Genomic DNA, 14,921 nt, shown 5'->3' with positions numbered 1-14,921 from the left:
CTGAAATTGCTTGCAAGACGTTGCAGGATATCTCACGTGGGAATCCCAGCTGGAACCTCCGTAACATGACTGAGCATGCTCCTAAGTGCTTTCAGAAAGAGTATCTCCTGTTCAACTGCATGTGCATGTTTAGCCTGGGGTGTCTTCCCCTGGCTCCCTCACTTCCCCAGTTGGCTTTTCTCTCTTGTGTGCTTAAAGCCTGACCAACCACTGCAGTGTCTTTCCTTTTGAGAATAGCATGGTAAGGTGGTGGGGTGGTGGGGCGGGGAGAGGAAACAAAATAATTAAAGAAAGCAAACGTGCGTTGAAAAACTATGATCACCAATGTATACAAACCGCATGAGACAGAATGCTACAGTCTTAGCCCCTCCCAAGCCCCACCCACCTCCTCCAGAGGTCCTGGTGAATGCCGGCTGGCTTTTAAAAACAGGGGAAGTCTTGGCAAGTCAGAAAATGGAGCAAGAGATGGGAATTCACACACATTGTGCTGAAGTTGGTCAACCAGTATCAGAAAGAGAGAGTTTGCTTGCTTTGTTGACGTTTGTGTGTGGCAGGACCCAGTCATCACTTGGTGCTGCATCCTAGGGAAAGGTGGATTGAAAGCGGGAGTCCCGAGAAGTGACTGGACTCAGGAGAGACAGGATAAAGGTGGAGGCAAGACCAAGGAGGGGCTCTCTGGAGTCCAGCTGGCAGGACTCACATGGAGCCATGATTCCAGGCAAAGAGAAAAGGAAAGTGGAACGTCACCCTCTTGTTGGACTCTGAGCACATCCAGCTCCTCCCACAGGGAGTTTGCTTTTGGACACGGATGTGCTTTTCCACCCGATGGCCACTACGGGTAAGGTGCGGATGAGACCGAAGTGGGAGAGCTCTGCTCTTTTGGATGGTGGATTGAGCTGAGCTTAGCAAATTTTGTTCCAGTGACTCCACCCTGTCCACTATAGCATTATGAATATATTTAAGTTAGAAAAAAAGAAAGATAGGGCGCCTGGGTGGCTCAGTTAAGCCTCTGACTTTCGCTCAGGTCATGATCTCGTGGTGGGTTCGAGCCCCGTGTCAGGCTCCGTGCTGACAGTTCAGAGACTGGAGCCTGCTTCAGATTCTGTGTTTCCCTCTCTCTCTCTCTCTCTCTCTGCCCCTCCGCTGTTCGTGCTCTGTCTCTGTCTCTCTCTCTCAGAAATGAATAAACATTAAAAAAAAATTTTTTTTTAAAGAGAAAGATCATGGAATCAGGAACTATGATTTACTATTACTATTTACTATTTATTTGGCCATGTGACTTAACACATTTTAGTTTCCTCTAGATTAACATTCTCTGAACTGGACCCCTAGTAAAAGTAGTTTCCCAACATTTGTAAATAACTATTCTAGATGAATAAGGTTGGCAAGCGTGGGCTGTAAAAGATAAAGATGTTTCCTGACTGCAGAACTTCTGGAAGCCTTCTACCAGCTAATGGGCACCGTGAGACCCCACGAGAGGGTGTACCTGCAACCCCCCAAATGGGTCTGAACACGGAAGTTCACGGAGCTGAGGGCTGTTCCACAGCATAAACTCTGAGGAAACTCTGGCCTAGAGATTTTGGATGTTTGCATTCTATGCTCTGTCTTCCTGCACTTTTAATTCTCAGCTAAGAAACCAGAGTGAGTGGCAGGAGGGTAAACACTTTGCCTCCCTGATGCTGCTCTTTCTTTCTTCAGATTTACCATTCGGGTGAAGAGAAAAGGGCATAAAGAGAGGTGGAGAAAGGGAATGAATAGCCACAGTGACAATCAAATCAGGAATGGAAACAGTTTTGCTGAATCGTCTTATCAAGATGTTTCATCAAGTCAGTGCAAGTGAATTCAACGACATTTAAAAAGCTATCCCCCAAAGTAATCCCAACAGCAGAAAGAAAATAACAGACAAAGACGTCAGCCAGGGCCACAGGGTGAAGGTTCTGAACTCTCAGTTATGTCCATCCTCTGGTTTTATTTGACAGTTGTTCTTTGCTCTAATTTTAAATAAATCCGGCATACATCAAAATATTTGGAGGAAATAACTTTACACTGATTTTCTAGCACTTTCTGAAACAATTTGCTTTTTTTAGGACAAATGTTTCTCGTGGCCCCAGAATGGATGGCCTTGGATGGAGAAAGTTGAAGAGAAGCCCTTACATTTGCGGTAAATAACTAGAGTGAACATTTTTTTTTCGGTTACAGTTTCACAGGGATCGGTTTGAAAGTCATGTTATCCACATGACAGAAAGTAACATACATGACGAGCCACAAATACTTCACCAGATATGAAGGGGCATATAATTCCAGAAACATCCTCTAGATGTTGGATGCCCATTTGTTTGAACACCAACACTGATTGAGCGATTACTCTGGATGATACACACTCTGTGTTCTTCATGGGCAATTATCCACTTAACCCTCAGCATCACCTCCATTTGACGGATGAGGAATAGGAGACACAGAGATGTTAAGTAACTTGCCCAAGGTCATGCAGCTCGTAAATATTAGCCCCAGAATTCTGTAGTGGGTTAAAAACTGTATTCCCCTAAACTTCAGACGTTGAAGTCCTCACACCCAGTAGCTTAGAATAAGACCTTATTTGGAAATAGGGCCATGGAAGATACAGTTAACACGAACCTAAACTGGAGTGTGATTCTTACAAAAAGGACATCGCATGAAGAGAGACACCCACAGGGAGAGCACAGTGTAGAGACTGGAGTTATGCTCCTACGAGCCAAGAACTGCCAGGAGTTAGAACAGTGTTTTCAGAGGGAGCATGGCTCCGCCAGTACCTTTATCTAAGATTTCCAACCCTCAGAATTGTGAGATAATACGTTTCTGTTGTTTGAGCCACTTAGTGGTACTTCGCTACAGCCGCCCTGATAAACGAGTACAAATTCCAACCCGGATTCACCTCATTTCAGAGCCTAAGCATTAAGCCATTATCCCCTGCTGCCTCTTCTGTCTGCAACATTTGATAATCACATCTAAGGGAGACTCTAACATTTGGATGGCACTTAGAGGCTACCCAGTCTAGCTGCCCATTGCCATATTTATATCAAAGGGACTAAGACCAAATATGGACCTCCATATAGGAAACCATTTCCCTGTAACAGCCATCATGTGGCCTGGTTATGTCCTCTGGAAACACACACACACGCGCGTGCGCACACACACTCAATTCATCATCCATGTGGTAGCCCTACAAACACTAAAAATCTCTATCGAGACATCAAATCTTCTCTTCTCAGTTAAACACTGTTATCTCTTCACCGTTCTTCGTACAGCATGGTTAATAAGCCTCCTCACCCTCCCCCTCAGGCAGTGGAAGATAATTATGTTGTAGCAAGAAATCAGAACTACAATTTCCAGGAAAATCTACTCTAAGTTGGGAAGAGTTAGTCAGTCAAATTATACATTCTTGTCAGTCACTGGTGTGTGTCAAGCCCCTGGACCACTCTTTCTCCATATTTTCTCAAGTCTATTTCTGGGATAGAAATTTATAGGATAGGTAGAATACCCAGGGTCTACAAGAAAGGTTCCAATTTTGACTAAGAAACAGTAGGATCCATCCAGAGATTCTACCTATGATTGTCCACTTGTGAGGCCTCAGGGGAGGCATCAGGTGACCTGGTCTTCATGAAGGGTACAGGGAACCTAGATGAAATTTCACAATTGGAAGCCACCAGGAATCCTGAACTGTCAGTTCTGTGAAATACAAACCTTTTCTCTTGTCATTTTCCTTGAAATTTTTCTTTTTTTAAACATAGATGAACTCATGTGAAGAGATGCCATGGACAAATCACACAAGAAAAGGTAGAGAGAAAAGTAATAGAAAAATGGTTGGTTTTCCTAGTGACCAAAGAAATAAAAAATTAAAGCAACCTTGAGGTACATCTGCTACATTAAAAAAAAAAACAACTTTATGTCTGTTGACATGGTAATTGGAAAACTGGGGAATACTCAGCCTCAAGACGGTCTACTAAATCACAATTTGAATCAGGAGGAGACAAGGTGTTTCAGCTGTCTGTCCTCAGACCTTTGAAAGTTTGGGGGAAAAGTCAGGGACATGGACACACATGAAGAATGCTGAGAGACTCAGGAAAAGCAGAGATTTCCTATCGTTGAGTCAAAAATAGTGCAGACTTACTTTGAGGAAATGAGTTTTGATCTTCCCACAGTGTTTGCCCATCTGCTCACCGACAGGGGAATAGAGCACGTCTTTGGAGGCGATGCGGGCATATGCCACCTTCTTGTTGTTGCTGAGCATCCAGATGAAGACATCGGGGATGGTGTGCTGTGGCTGTGGCAACAGAGGGGAATGGATTTGATGGGTTGGTGCTTAACAAGTACCCTTCCGGAACTCTCCTCCCGGAAATAGTCCCTGTCTGAAAAATACATTCTGTGACTTAAACCATCAAGGCACTTAAACATCTATGCAGTCAAGCAAGTTAAGTGTAGCTTCTTTGAGAAAGCCTTATGTCATGACTTCTAAGTACATACAAACCCCATATGTCCAACTTGGCTATTGTGCTTTGAGGATACGCAAGTTGGACCCATGATTTGGCATCTTTGGTGACCTACTTTTCTCCAACTATGGAACAAACATCTTCCCCTTTGTTGTTGTTTTTTTGTAATCATGTAATGATTTAGCCTCAAACATTGGTCCCCCTAAGAGCCAGGTAGCTTTCCAGAATATTCAAAAAAAAAAAAAAAAAAGCAAAAACAAAAATCCATGAATTTCTTTCTATTTGCTCTTTTTTTTTTTAATGTTTATTTACTTTTGAGAGAGAGAGAGAGAGAGACAGTGAGAGTGGGGAAAGGACACAGAGAGAAGGAGACAGAATCTGAAGCAGGCTCCAGGCTCTGAGCTGTCAGTACAGAGCCTGACGTGGAGCTCAAACTCACGGGCCGTGAGATCATGATCTGAGCCAAAGTCGGATGCTTAACTGACTGAGCTACCTAGGCACCCCTCTATTTGCTCTTAAGGAAGGAAAAACAATTCTACAAGGGACTTTAGACCTAAAATATGGTTGCCAAGTATTTTAGCTCTATTTTAGGTTGTTATTCAGGAGAAATTTGACTAACTTGCACATTAAATTCTACTTAAAAATCGAGCTAATCAAGATAGGAATTACAGAATTCCCTGCCAAGAGGCCCATTATGTTGTGCTTGAAATGCATATTTCTGAGCCAACATAGCTACCCAATCAAAAGGGAGGTACGTTGTCACAAAGTACACTTTTATTTTCCTGGGCTCGAAGTGGGTGCTCTGCCTCTCTAACCCCTGGCATAATTTGTTCTCCAAGAGGCATCCCTTCTCTCCTTATACGGAAACAGAAACATCAGTGAGGTGGTTTCCCTAGCCAGAGGGTTGGTCAGTCACAGACCTGAAGTCCTGATGCTTGGTTTGAACCTTCTGGGTGCTTATTAAAATTCCTGAATCTGTTAAAATGACTTCCTGTCTCACTGTTTATTACGTCCCCAGGGAATGATGGATTTGCAACAAGATAGACAACTTTTGAGATTGGCAGAAGCAGTAATGTTCTGTACCTCTCCTTGAAACCTTCCCATAAAAAACCCAGCATCTGACAGAAGCAAATATGTGGACCTTTTTAGAACATTCTAGAAGTCACAAAAGATACTGCTTACAACTAACTTTAAAGGAGAAGCTGTTCTTTTACTGGATAGAGTTTAAGTCCACTTACAGTTGAAAACTAATCAAAGGTCCCATACTTATTTTGACTTTTCTTGATTCCATTAAGGAACAAGCTTTTTATTTCTGCTGAATACTCAGGCTTCATTAAAAAATCAATAAAGCTGTACATGTTTGGCTTAATTTAAAAATCTCCATTCTCACGCCTAAACTAATAGTGACTGCTCAGCTCTGCAGGGCTTGGAAGAAAGCATTGCTCTCCACCTTTTATCCTTATCAAACATTCAAACTTCACTAGGAATATATTTGTTCTAATCTCCCAAAGGAAGTTTGCCTTTAGAGTTGATTACCTCATCAACAAGGAAGCGGATTTTTTCCACAAAGATTTCGGCTTCATGGATCATTTCATCAAGAGATAATTTTTTCTTCTGCTGCTGAATGATTGCCTTGGCTTCCTTGGCCATTGTTTCCTGAAACAAGACAGGAGTCCATGTGGGTTTTTCTAGATATCTGGACATAAGTACTGTCCTGTCGCTGGAGAATCCTGAAGGTGCTTGTTAAGTTCCACACCAAGCAATTCATGGGGCTGTTTCAGGGTCTTGCCAGTGTGCACACTGCCCATTTAATAGAAATGTCATAGACATACGGAGGCAGTGAATATCATCTCACCTTTGTTTGATAGATGAGAAGCCAGGGCCTGGAAAAGTCAAAGGTTTGTCAAGGTCCCATGGCTCTGTTAGCCAGGACCCAAATCCAGTAACTAAAATGTATTGAGTTCTTACCCTGTGCCAGGCAAAGCCCTACCTGCCGAATTAATCCTCATTGCTCCTCACAGCTGTCTGAGAGTTTGGAACATCCATTCAGCCGTGTTTTTGTACAGAGGAAATCCCAAACATTTATAGTGATTTCTGAGACCCTGCGTGAGTGGGCCTTGCCTACTCTTTGCTTCATCTTGTATCCCTTCATACACTGGGCCCCAGGCACACTGGTCCTCAAGAAGGCCCAGAACACATCAAGCTCAGTCCGACCTCAAGACCGGTGTGCGTGGGCTTTCCTCTTGTTCAGATGCTCCTCCTGGACTCTGCACGGCTCGTTCCTTCCCAAGCCTCAGCCTCAATGTCACCACTGCATCCCGTCCCCCACATTTTCCTGATCACCATGGCCTTACAAAATTTCCTTCATAACCATAACCTGTAATCATTTTGTTTAGTTGTTGCTTACCTTTCTATCTTCCGTCTACTCCCCTAAAATATAAACTTCACTAGGGCAGGGACCTCCTCTGGTTTGTTCTTACCTTGTTCTTACTTATTCTCAGTGTCTGGCAGAGTTCCTGACACATAGCAGGTGTTAAATACATGTTTGCAGAATGACTAAGTCAATCAATCAATCAATTCCTCAGGGGCGAGTGCCAAGTACTTACAGCGCTGTGTTCCCAGCACCTAGCACAGGGCCTGGCACATAGGAAGCCTTAGGTACATGCTGGCCAGGAGGACTAAATACTTGCTTTGTATCAGGTACTGTCCTAGGAGCCAAGGCCTAGGGCAGGGGAAGACACTGGCTTCCTTCCCTGAGACGTGACAGTTTGGTGAGCTAAAAGCAATGTATGTGCAAAACATCAGGGGACCAGGGAAAGGCAGAGCTCGGTTTTATAGATGCCATGACATTTACACTGGGTCTTTAAAAAGGAATGGAATTCATCAGGTGATAAGAAGAGAAAGGAAAGTCCAGACGGAGGAACCGATTACAGATAGAAGGTATGTAGGACTGACAAATGCCAGTGATTTTTGAAGCAACGGCGATCTAATCAGGTTTGTGTTTTAGGAAGACCATTCTGGTTGTGGTCTGGTTGGAGGAAGCCACGGTCTGGGCCTAGTGGGTGCTAGGGAACTCAGTTTAGGCAGCAACACTGAGGATGAAGAAGTGGAACAAGTTCCAGAGTCTTTAAGGGGAGGAAGCAACAGGGCCTGTGGTCAGATCGACTATGGAGGGTTAGGAGTAAAGATTTAAAGTTGAGTCTAAGCTTCTGGTTGGAGCAACAAGTGCAGCTGGTCGTGCTAATAGAGGACGTGGAACAAAGTCAGATTGGAAGCCGATGGGTTTAATAGGATGGGTTGAGTTGGAGGCGCTGTGAGACAGGCAGTGATGTGTCCACTGGGAGGGTGGAAATACAGGTCCAGAGATGAGGAGGGACTGCTGGGCCACTACAAGATATTGAATGCGTGGACTCGTGTGGATCAAGGACTGTTGGATGTCGAGAAAACCCTGTATTTCTCAATACAGAGCTCTGTGGGCAATATGTAGTGGATGGATATTGCAGAGACAAGGAAAGGCAGCCGGAGGGGCTGAAGAAGAAATGGGGTAGGAGGAAGATCTATACAGTGAAAATCTGGCCTCCCTTGGAGTACAGAGGAGGAGTACATAAACCCTTGTTTATTATCCTGGAAAGAAAGGTGAACCAGTTTCGACAGTTGGGTCTTAGTGTCTAGACGATGATTAATTAACTGTGACCTTTAAAAAAATCCTTTAATCTCGCTGAGCCCCGCTTGCATCTTCAAAATGCCCCTGACCAGTCAAACACCGAGTCGTTTTTCTTTGCAGAATTATCACAGCCTCCTACAAAATGTCCCTTGGTGCCACTGTTGGAGCTGAATTTTCGAGGTGAGATAAGCCAGGGTCTAACCTGGTCTGGCATTTCTCAGCCATCACTCATTCGACAGGGGCTGAGGATCTGTGAGGCATGCAGAGCTGTGCGGGTTCTCCGGGCCACAGAGAGGTATCAGCTCCTGCCCTGATGTCAAGAAAGCTTACACCTCTTCACAATTTTTAATGGAAGAAAACTCAGCAGGGGAACAATAGTTATTTTTTGGTCTGTCCATTTGTGAGGCAAAGAAGTCTATGCCTTTGACAAAATATAAATGTCGAGAAAATGGTCAAAGAGGAAATCCATCAGAATAGGATATAGGACTGGTGGGCTTCTAGATCATTTTATAAACATTCAATAAATGCTCATTCCTTTCCAACTTACCCATATATTCCCTTCTCACTCATGCTTCTACATCACGCAGATGTAGAACCTTTAGAACATTATCCTCATCTGGTCTATGACCTATGCCTCATCCATGAGGTTTATTTTTAAAGCACATGTTTTAATTCTGTTCAAAGTATAAATAGATTTTCACATACCAGCTCCTGCCAACAGAGCGTAAGTCGTTTCTTATCTAAAGTGGTTTGGTTCAACATCTTGGGCTTCTTTTCTGCTTCAGAGATAAAGGCACTATAAGAGAAGAATAACAATTTGGAAACCTACTTAGTGAAAATCCATTTATGTACTTCCAGAGATTTGCACATACACTTCCTGCAATACAATGGGAAAGTTGATGGAGCCACGGAACCAAGATTTCTCATTTAGAATTAAGCAGTGGTGGGGGCACCTGGGTGGCTCAGTCAGTTAAGTGTGGGACTTTGGCTCAGGTCATGATCTCGCTGTTGGTGAGTGTGAGCCCCGCATCAGGCCTGGCTCTCTGCTGTCAGTGCTTCAGATCTCTCCCTCTCTCTCTGCCCCTCCCCTACTCACTCTCTTTCTAGGTCCAAATCAAATAAACATTAAAAAAAAAAAAAAACAAAAAAACAAAGAATTAAGCAATGGTGCACTAACTTTTCTAAGAGACAAAGTGAGGATTGGAAATGATGCCCAGAGCCCACATTAATTTTGGGGAACAGAAGTTTGTTTTCCTACTTTGTTTCCTATACATATCTATTGTGATTGCTATCCAAGGTCATAACACCAAACGTAAAATAATGCAGTTTTCCATCATCTTACACATTTAACACACACCAAGAGTTTCCTGAAAAGTTGTATGTAAAAAATATTTTAGACTCCATACTGTAGTACGTCCTCCCATGTTAAAAACTCTACCAATGACGAGTAGTAACACTTGGAGGGATGATGTTAAAAATGTGGTCAATAAGAAAATGGTAGAGGTTATGCATGTAATTGAAGAAGAAATATAAGTGGCTTTAAAACATGGGGAAATAAGATACTGCCCTCAGTAGTGAAAAGTTAAATGCAAATTAAAATCAATACCATTTTCACCTATTGGATAATAGTTAAGGTTGGTGGGGAAATAGTCACTCTCCTCCACCAATTGTTTAAGAGACGATTTGACAGCACTTGCCAAAAATTAAACGTCTATATAATTTGATCCAAAAATTAGGTTAGAATTCTGTCCTTCAAAAACAACTGAAAAATTTTGCAAGAATATGTTTACGCAGTAATGCTTATTGTAGCATCGTTTATAGTAGCAAAATAATTAGAAGCAACTAATATATCAGAGACCAGTTAAGTAAGTGACACATATCACACAATTAACTACCGAGGACCATCACATACAACTGTAGAAAGATTCCAGTGCTAGTCTGTGGAGTGAAAAAGCAACCTGCTGAACAAAATGTGTGTGACATTTGTGGAAAAATATAGTGTTTTCATGAATGTGTGGGTCTGCAAATGCACAGGAAAAAAAAATCCAGGAGGACAAATCAACTTTTCTCTGCAAAATGGGATTGGAGAGAGAATTGAGAACACTTTTTCTTCATACATTCCTACCTTTTTTTTTTTCTTTTGGTAAGATGAGCATGTAATACTGTGAAGAAAAAAATCAACGACAAAGGAAACAAAAGGGGAAAACACCACACTCCCCGGTCCTACGTCAGAGTCGGAAACCTCACTAGCAATTCTCTTTGGACATACTAGTCAAGTGACATTTTCTCTTAATTTTTATTTATTTATTTTTTAATTAAAACAAAAACAATTTTGATGTTTATTTTTGAGAGAGAGAGAGAGAGTGCAAGCAGGGGAGGGGCAGAGAGAGAGGCAGACACAGAATCCGAAGCAGGCTCCTGGCTCTGAGATGTTAGCACAGAACGCGACAGGGGGCCCGAGCCCACGAACCACATCATGACGTGAGCCGAAGTCGGATGCTTAACTGACTGAGCCACCCAGGCGCCCCATTTTCTCTTAATTTTTAAAAAGAATATAAAGAATTATATTTTGAAGAAGGCATCTTGTTGCCACACGTCTACCTTCTGAGACACCCAAGAAACTCCATTCCACTCCCGAACGGACCAGCTTAGTGAGACATGGTGGACACTTCTGACTTCTGATCTCTCTCTCCCTTTCTCACAGGGGGAAAAATCATTGATTCCCTCAATCAAATTGGAGTAAATGACCACGGCACCTGTTTGTGTTCATTCTTCATCTTTCATACCCAGCCTGCTGTGACCTGTGGACGGCCTCCTCACCTTCTTGTGGCAAGTGACCTGTCCCTTCCTGGGGAGAAGCCCCAGAAGTCCAGCTGCCTCACCATGAAGGGGTCGCAGTGGGGAGGAAACAGGAAGCCCACCTTGACCTCAGGTCCAAGCCGCTTTCTCAAATCCAAGTTTACCAAATACAAAACTAACATTTTGATCTCTGTCTGACCCTCATAAATATGTTTTCAGCTGCTTGTAAACTTGTAGGGAAAGGGGAATGATCATCACCCCAAGTAGCCCCCTAATATAGAAAATTATTGAGCTATAATTTGCCCACACAGTTTCTAGAAATATGAGATCATGAAGCTTTTTAAAGATGCTCAAAGAGAATTGCAGGTCACACTTAGCTCACAGCAGGAGCAACACTGATAGATATTGCTTCTATAATGAGAAATGAGAAAGAAATAAAGATAGAAAGAAACCTATATATTTATTTGTTTGCTTTCCTTTTATAAAGCAAAAATGATGGGTAACTGAGAGATTAGCAAAGACAGAACTTATAAAGCAAAACACCAGAATTTAGCTACTTAGCTACCCCCTATCTATTAGATTTTGCCTTCCATCAAATGAATCTCCACCCCTTCGCATTGTTTCCATTACGACTAAATCTTTTTTTCTTTTCTTTTCTTTCTTTCATTTTTTTATTTAGAGACAGCATGAGCAAGGGAGGAGGGGGAGAGAGAGGGAGAGAAAGAGAGAGAGAGAGAGAGAGAGAGAGAGAGAGAGAATCGTAAGCAGGCTCCATGCCCAGCGTGGGGCCCAACACAGGGCTCAATCTCCCCACACTGAGATCATGACCTGAGCCAAAATCAAGCGATGCTTAACTGACTGAGCCAGTTAATGATAAATTCTCATTTTTGCCCAACTCTTCACCTAATTCATTTCAAGAGTTAATCCAGGTTGTTTCCTTCTGCAGTAGACAAGCCCCTACAATGGCCCCCCCAGTGACCTTCTCCTGCTTTTCTTGCCGTTGTGTAATTCCCTCCCTTTGAACGTGCACTGGACCTAGTGACTTGCTCATAGTAGAGTATGTCAAGAGTGATGGGGGTCACTTCCAAGATTAGGTTATAAAAGACCATGACTTCCATCTTGCTGGCATGCTCTGACTCTTCTTGCTTGTTCATTCTGATGAAGTCAGCTGCCATGTCGTGAGAAGGAGCCTGGAGTAGCCCACGTGGTGAGGAACTGAGGCTGACTGCCAACAAGCAGTCAGGGAACTGAAGTCCTCGATCCACCAGCCCGTGAAGAACCGAATTCGCAAATAACCATGTGAGTGGGCTTGGCGGTGAAGCCCGCCCACCGGGCCTTCAGTAACCGCAGCCCCAGCCCATGCCTTGATTGGCGTCTCTGAGAGGCTCTAAACTGTGGCTAAGCCACAGCTGGACTCCTGACCCACAGAAACAGAGATCATACATACTGTTTAGTCACTAAATTTGGGAGTTGTTACTCCATAATAGGTAACTAATACACTCTATTTTTAAATCTTTTTATTATTATTGATTGCCACCTGGAATCAGAGTCCTTAATTGGTGTTTGCTATGTTATCTGAAAAAATTCTACTAAACAGTATTTGATTTATTATCCAATCTCATTGTCAAATAGTTGCTGAGTATCTACCAGATGTAGACACATGCTTGGCATAACATTACTAGCATTTTTCTTGCTTCATTAAAAAGTCTCTGCAGTGAGTCTTTCTTTTCTCCCTCTTCTTTTTTTTTTCCTTTGTTTGATGCTTTAGTTAAGTGTCAGGAAGCAACCGTGAGCCCACAAGTGCCGGCTAAATTACTGAACGAAATAAGATGGATAGAACACTATAAAATGCCTATCTGAATGCATGTGAAATCAACTATTTTCTAAGGTAATTAAAAGCTGATTCCATATAAGCTCAGCAACCCACATGCCAGCTGTTCTCCCGGTACCTGCTTTGACTGATGAAGTCACTGAGCACCATCTTCATTTTATCTTCTGATGCTTTCTCTGAAATCTTGATCAATTCTCTCACTTCTTCTATACTTTCTTCCTGGAAACAAACCATAGGGGTAGAGGGCTGAGTGGCAGAAGGAGACACTGTAGTGGAGACCCTGATGGAAGTATCTCAGACATATTTTGCTGATTTTGTGTTTTAGAAATGAAGGAAGATTTCCCTCATTTTCTCGTGTCTAAACTGGGAAATGCTGCTGCATTCTAACTTTGAAACTTCCTTTTCTTCATTGGAATCAGTCCAAATACAAGTCTTCTCCTGCCTTGCTCAACCTCATCATTCCTATTCCAGATCATTTCCTAACAGGGAATCCTTTATTTGGCATCTACTGTGGGGGGAAACTCATGTCAGGAAATACCTAACAAAGGAGATCAAACTAGATACGACATAAAAAACTTGAAAAGCAACGTTCGAGTCAATTGATTATATGGGAATAGAGTAATACTGAATAATCCTGATTTAAAGGGGATCAATTCTTCTGATTATAGGAGTTTGGGGCAGCGGGTGAGGTGGTATAGGAGAAGAGGACAGGTTGCATATGACAATGGCTTTATGCTTGCGTATTTAATAATCATACTTTTCTTTTTAGGCCTAAATTCTAGTATTCCATTCAGTGGCACTCAATGGAGGGATACGGCACTCAAAAGGCATGTTATCACTGCTTTGCCAGAATCTATAAAAATTGTATTACACATCAAAGTCTGATGTCTGGGGACATATGTTTCCCTCTTTCCCCCTCACTATAAGAACAGGCAAATTGTGGAGTGGTTAAAAATATAGGTGTAGGGTCAGCAACCTCTGTTCAAATCCAGACTCTATCCTTATGATTGAACCAACCCCCGCATGCCCATTTTTCTGCAAAGTCAGGTGATAAGAGCGCCCACCTATAGCGCCACCGTAGAGAGGTGTGGACTTCTTCAGACGGTGCCTAGTGCTTAGTAAACAAACATTCAGTCATGTTAGGCATGATACACCAAGCATGGCAGGGATGTGGCACTGAGAAAGGAACTGGAAATGAATGGTAAAGGCAGCTATGGCCTCCAGGGAGGCATTCTGCTTTGGTTTGTCGAGCGCCGGGACACAGGAGTCTCGTCTGCGACCGTGACACAATGAGGATGGCTCCAAAGGAGTGCTTTGGGACACTGGGTGGTGGAGAAGAGACTGGGGGGACGCCATTTTTCTCCCCACCACCACCAAGGTGGGGCCTGGAGGATTGGTCCGCTGGGCCCACAGTGGAGGCGGGACCAGCCTACAGCAAACCACGCCCCTCCGCGCCGGGTAACTGCGTTTACCTACTGGAGTGGGATAGACCCTGTAGAACCAGAGGGACCCCTCCTCCAGGCCAGCGCTGCTGCATTGCTTGGATTAATTCTATAAATACACTGTCTAAGATATTTTGCCTGAAGGGGAAGCAAAACCAGCCTTCCAAAGCAAGTCTGTGGCCTCCACATAAGGTGACACCAAATCGCCCTCAGACTCTTATCTCCACGATGCCTGGAATCCCCAAGACCAGAGGCAATGCTTTGTTTCACACAACTAGAGACAGAATTATAAAGCAAAAGAGAGAGAGAAATTTGTTCTTTCCTTAGCATAGGCTTTCATGGAATGAGAGGGTCACCTGGTTGAGGCATGGCAGGACAGAAAGTAGAGGGCGCCCCAATGAGCTGTGTGGTGTGAGAAGAGAAATACGAGAGCAGGCACAAAGAAACCACAAAGGGTAGGCTCAAGAGCCCAGAGAAGCAGAGTTCCCGGGGGTGCCTTCCTCCCTGGGGTTGGGTGGAACAATCTGGCAGCCGTTGTATGTTGGCCCTGTTATAAATACTTCCCTTCAATCCCTCAAATAACTATTGGCCCCTTTCAGGTGCCGGGTACTATGCCAGATGCCACAGAACAGTAGGAAATGGTTATTGACCAAATACACACACCAATCAGTTGTAAAATCCGGAGAGCCCTGAAGGTACAGCACAGGGTATTACAGGAG

At 43.4% G+C, this 14,921-nt stretch overlaps 1 protein-coding gene across 1 annotated transcript in view; it reads right to left on the bottom strand.

The window, feature by feature from the left end:
- The window catches only part of FER1L6 (fer-1 like family member 6), a 120,965-nt gene that overhangs the window by 72,538 nt on the left and 33,506 nt on the right, over nucleotides 1–14,921 (bottom strand). Inside the window, exons 14-17 of the mRNA XM_043601705.1 lie at nucleotides 12,879–12,979; nucleotides 8,836–8,926; nucleotides 6,003–6,122; nucleotides 4,148–4,300 (exon numbers count right to left, since the gene is read on the bottom strand). Of these exons, the coding sequence (XP_043457640.1) occupies nucleotides 4,148–4,300; nucleotides 6,003–6,122; nucleotides 8,836–8,926; nucleotides 12,879–12,979 (465 nt within the window). The remainder of the gene's footprint in view (nucleotides 1–4,147; nucleotides 4,301–6,002; nucleotides 6,123–8,835; nucleotides 8,927–12,878; nucleotides 12,980–14,921) is intronic.

The sequence above is a fragment of the Prionailurus bengalensis genome, chromosome F2 (assembly GCF_016509475.1).
Source record: "Prionailurus bengalensis isolate Pbe53 chromosome F2, Fcat_Pben_1.1_paternal_pri, whole genome shotgun sequence".
NCBI classification, from domain to species: Eukaryota; Metazoa; Chordata; class Mammalia; order Carnivora; family Felidae; genus Prionailurus; species Prionailurus bengalensis.
Note: the sequence above shows the minus strand (reverse complement) of the source record. Positions and strands in the feature narration are given on the sequence as shown.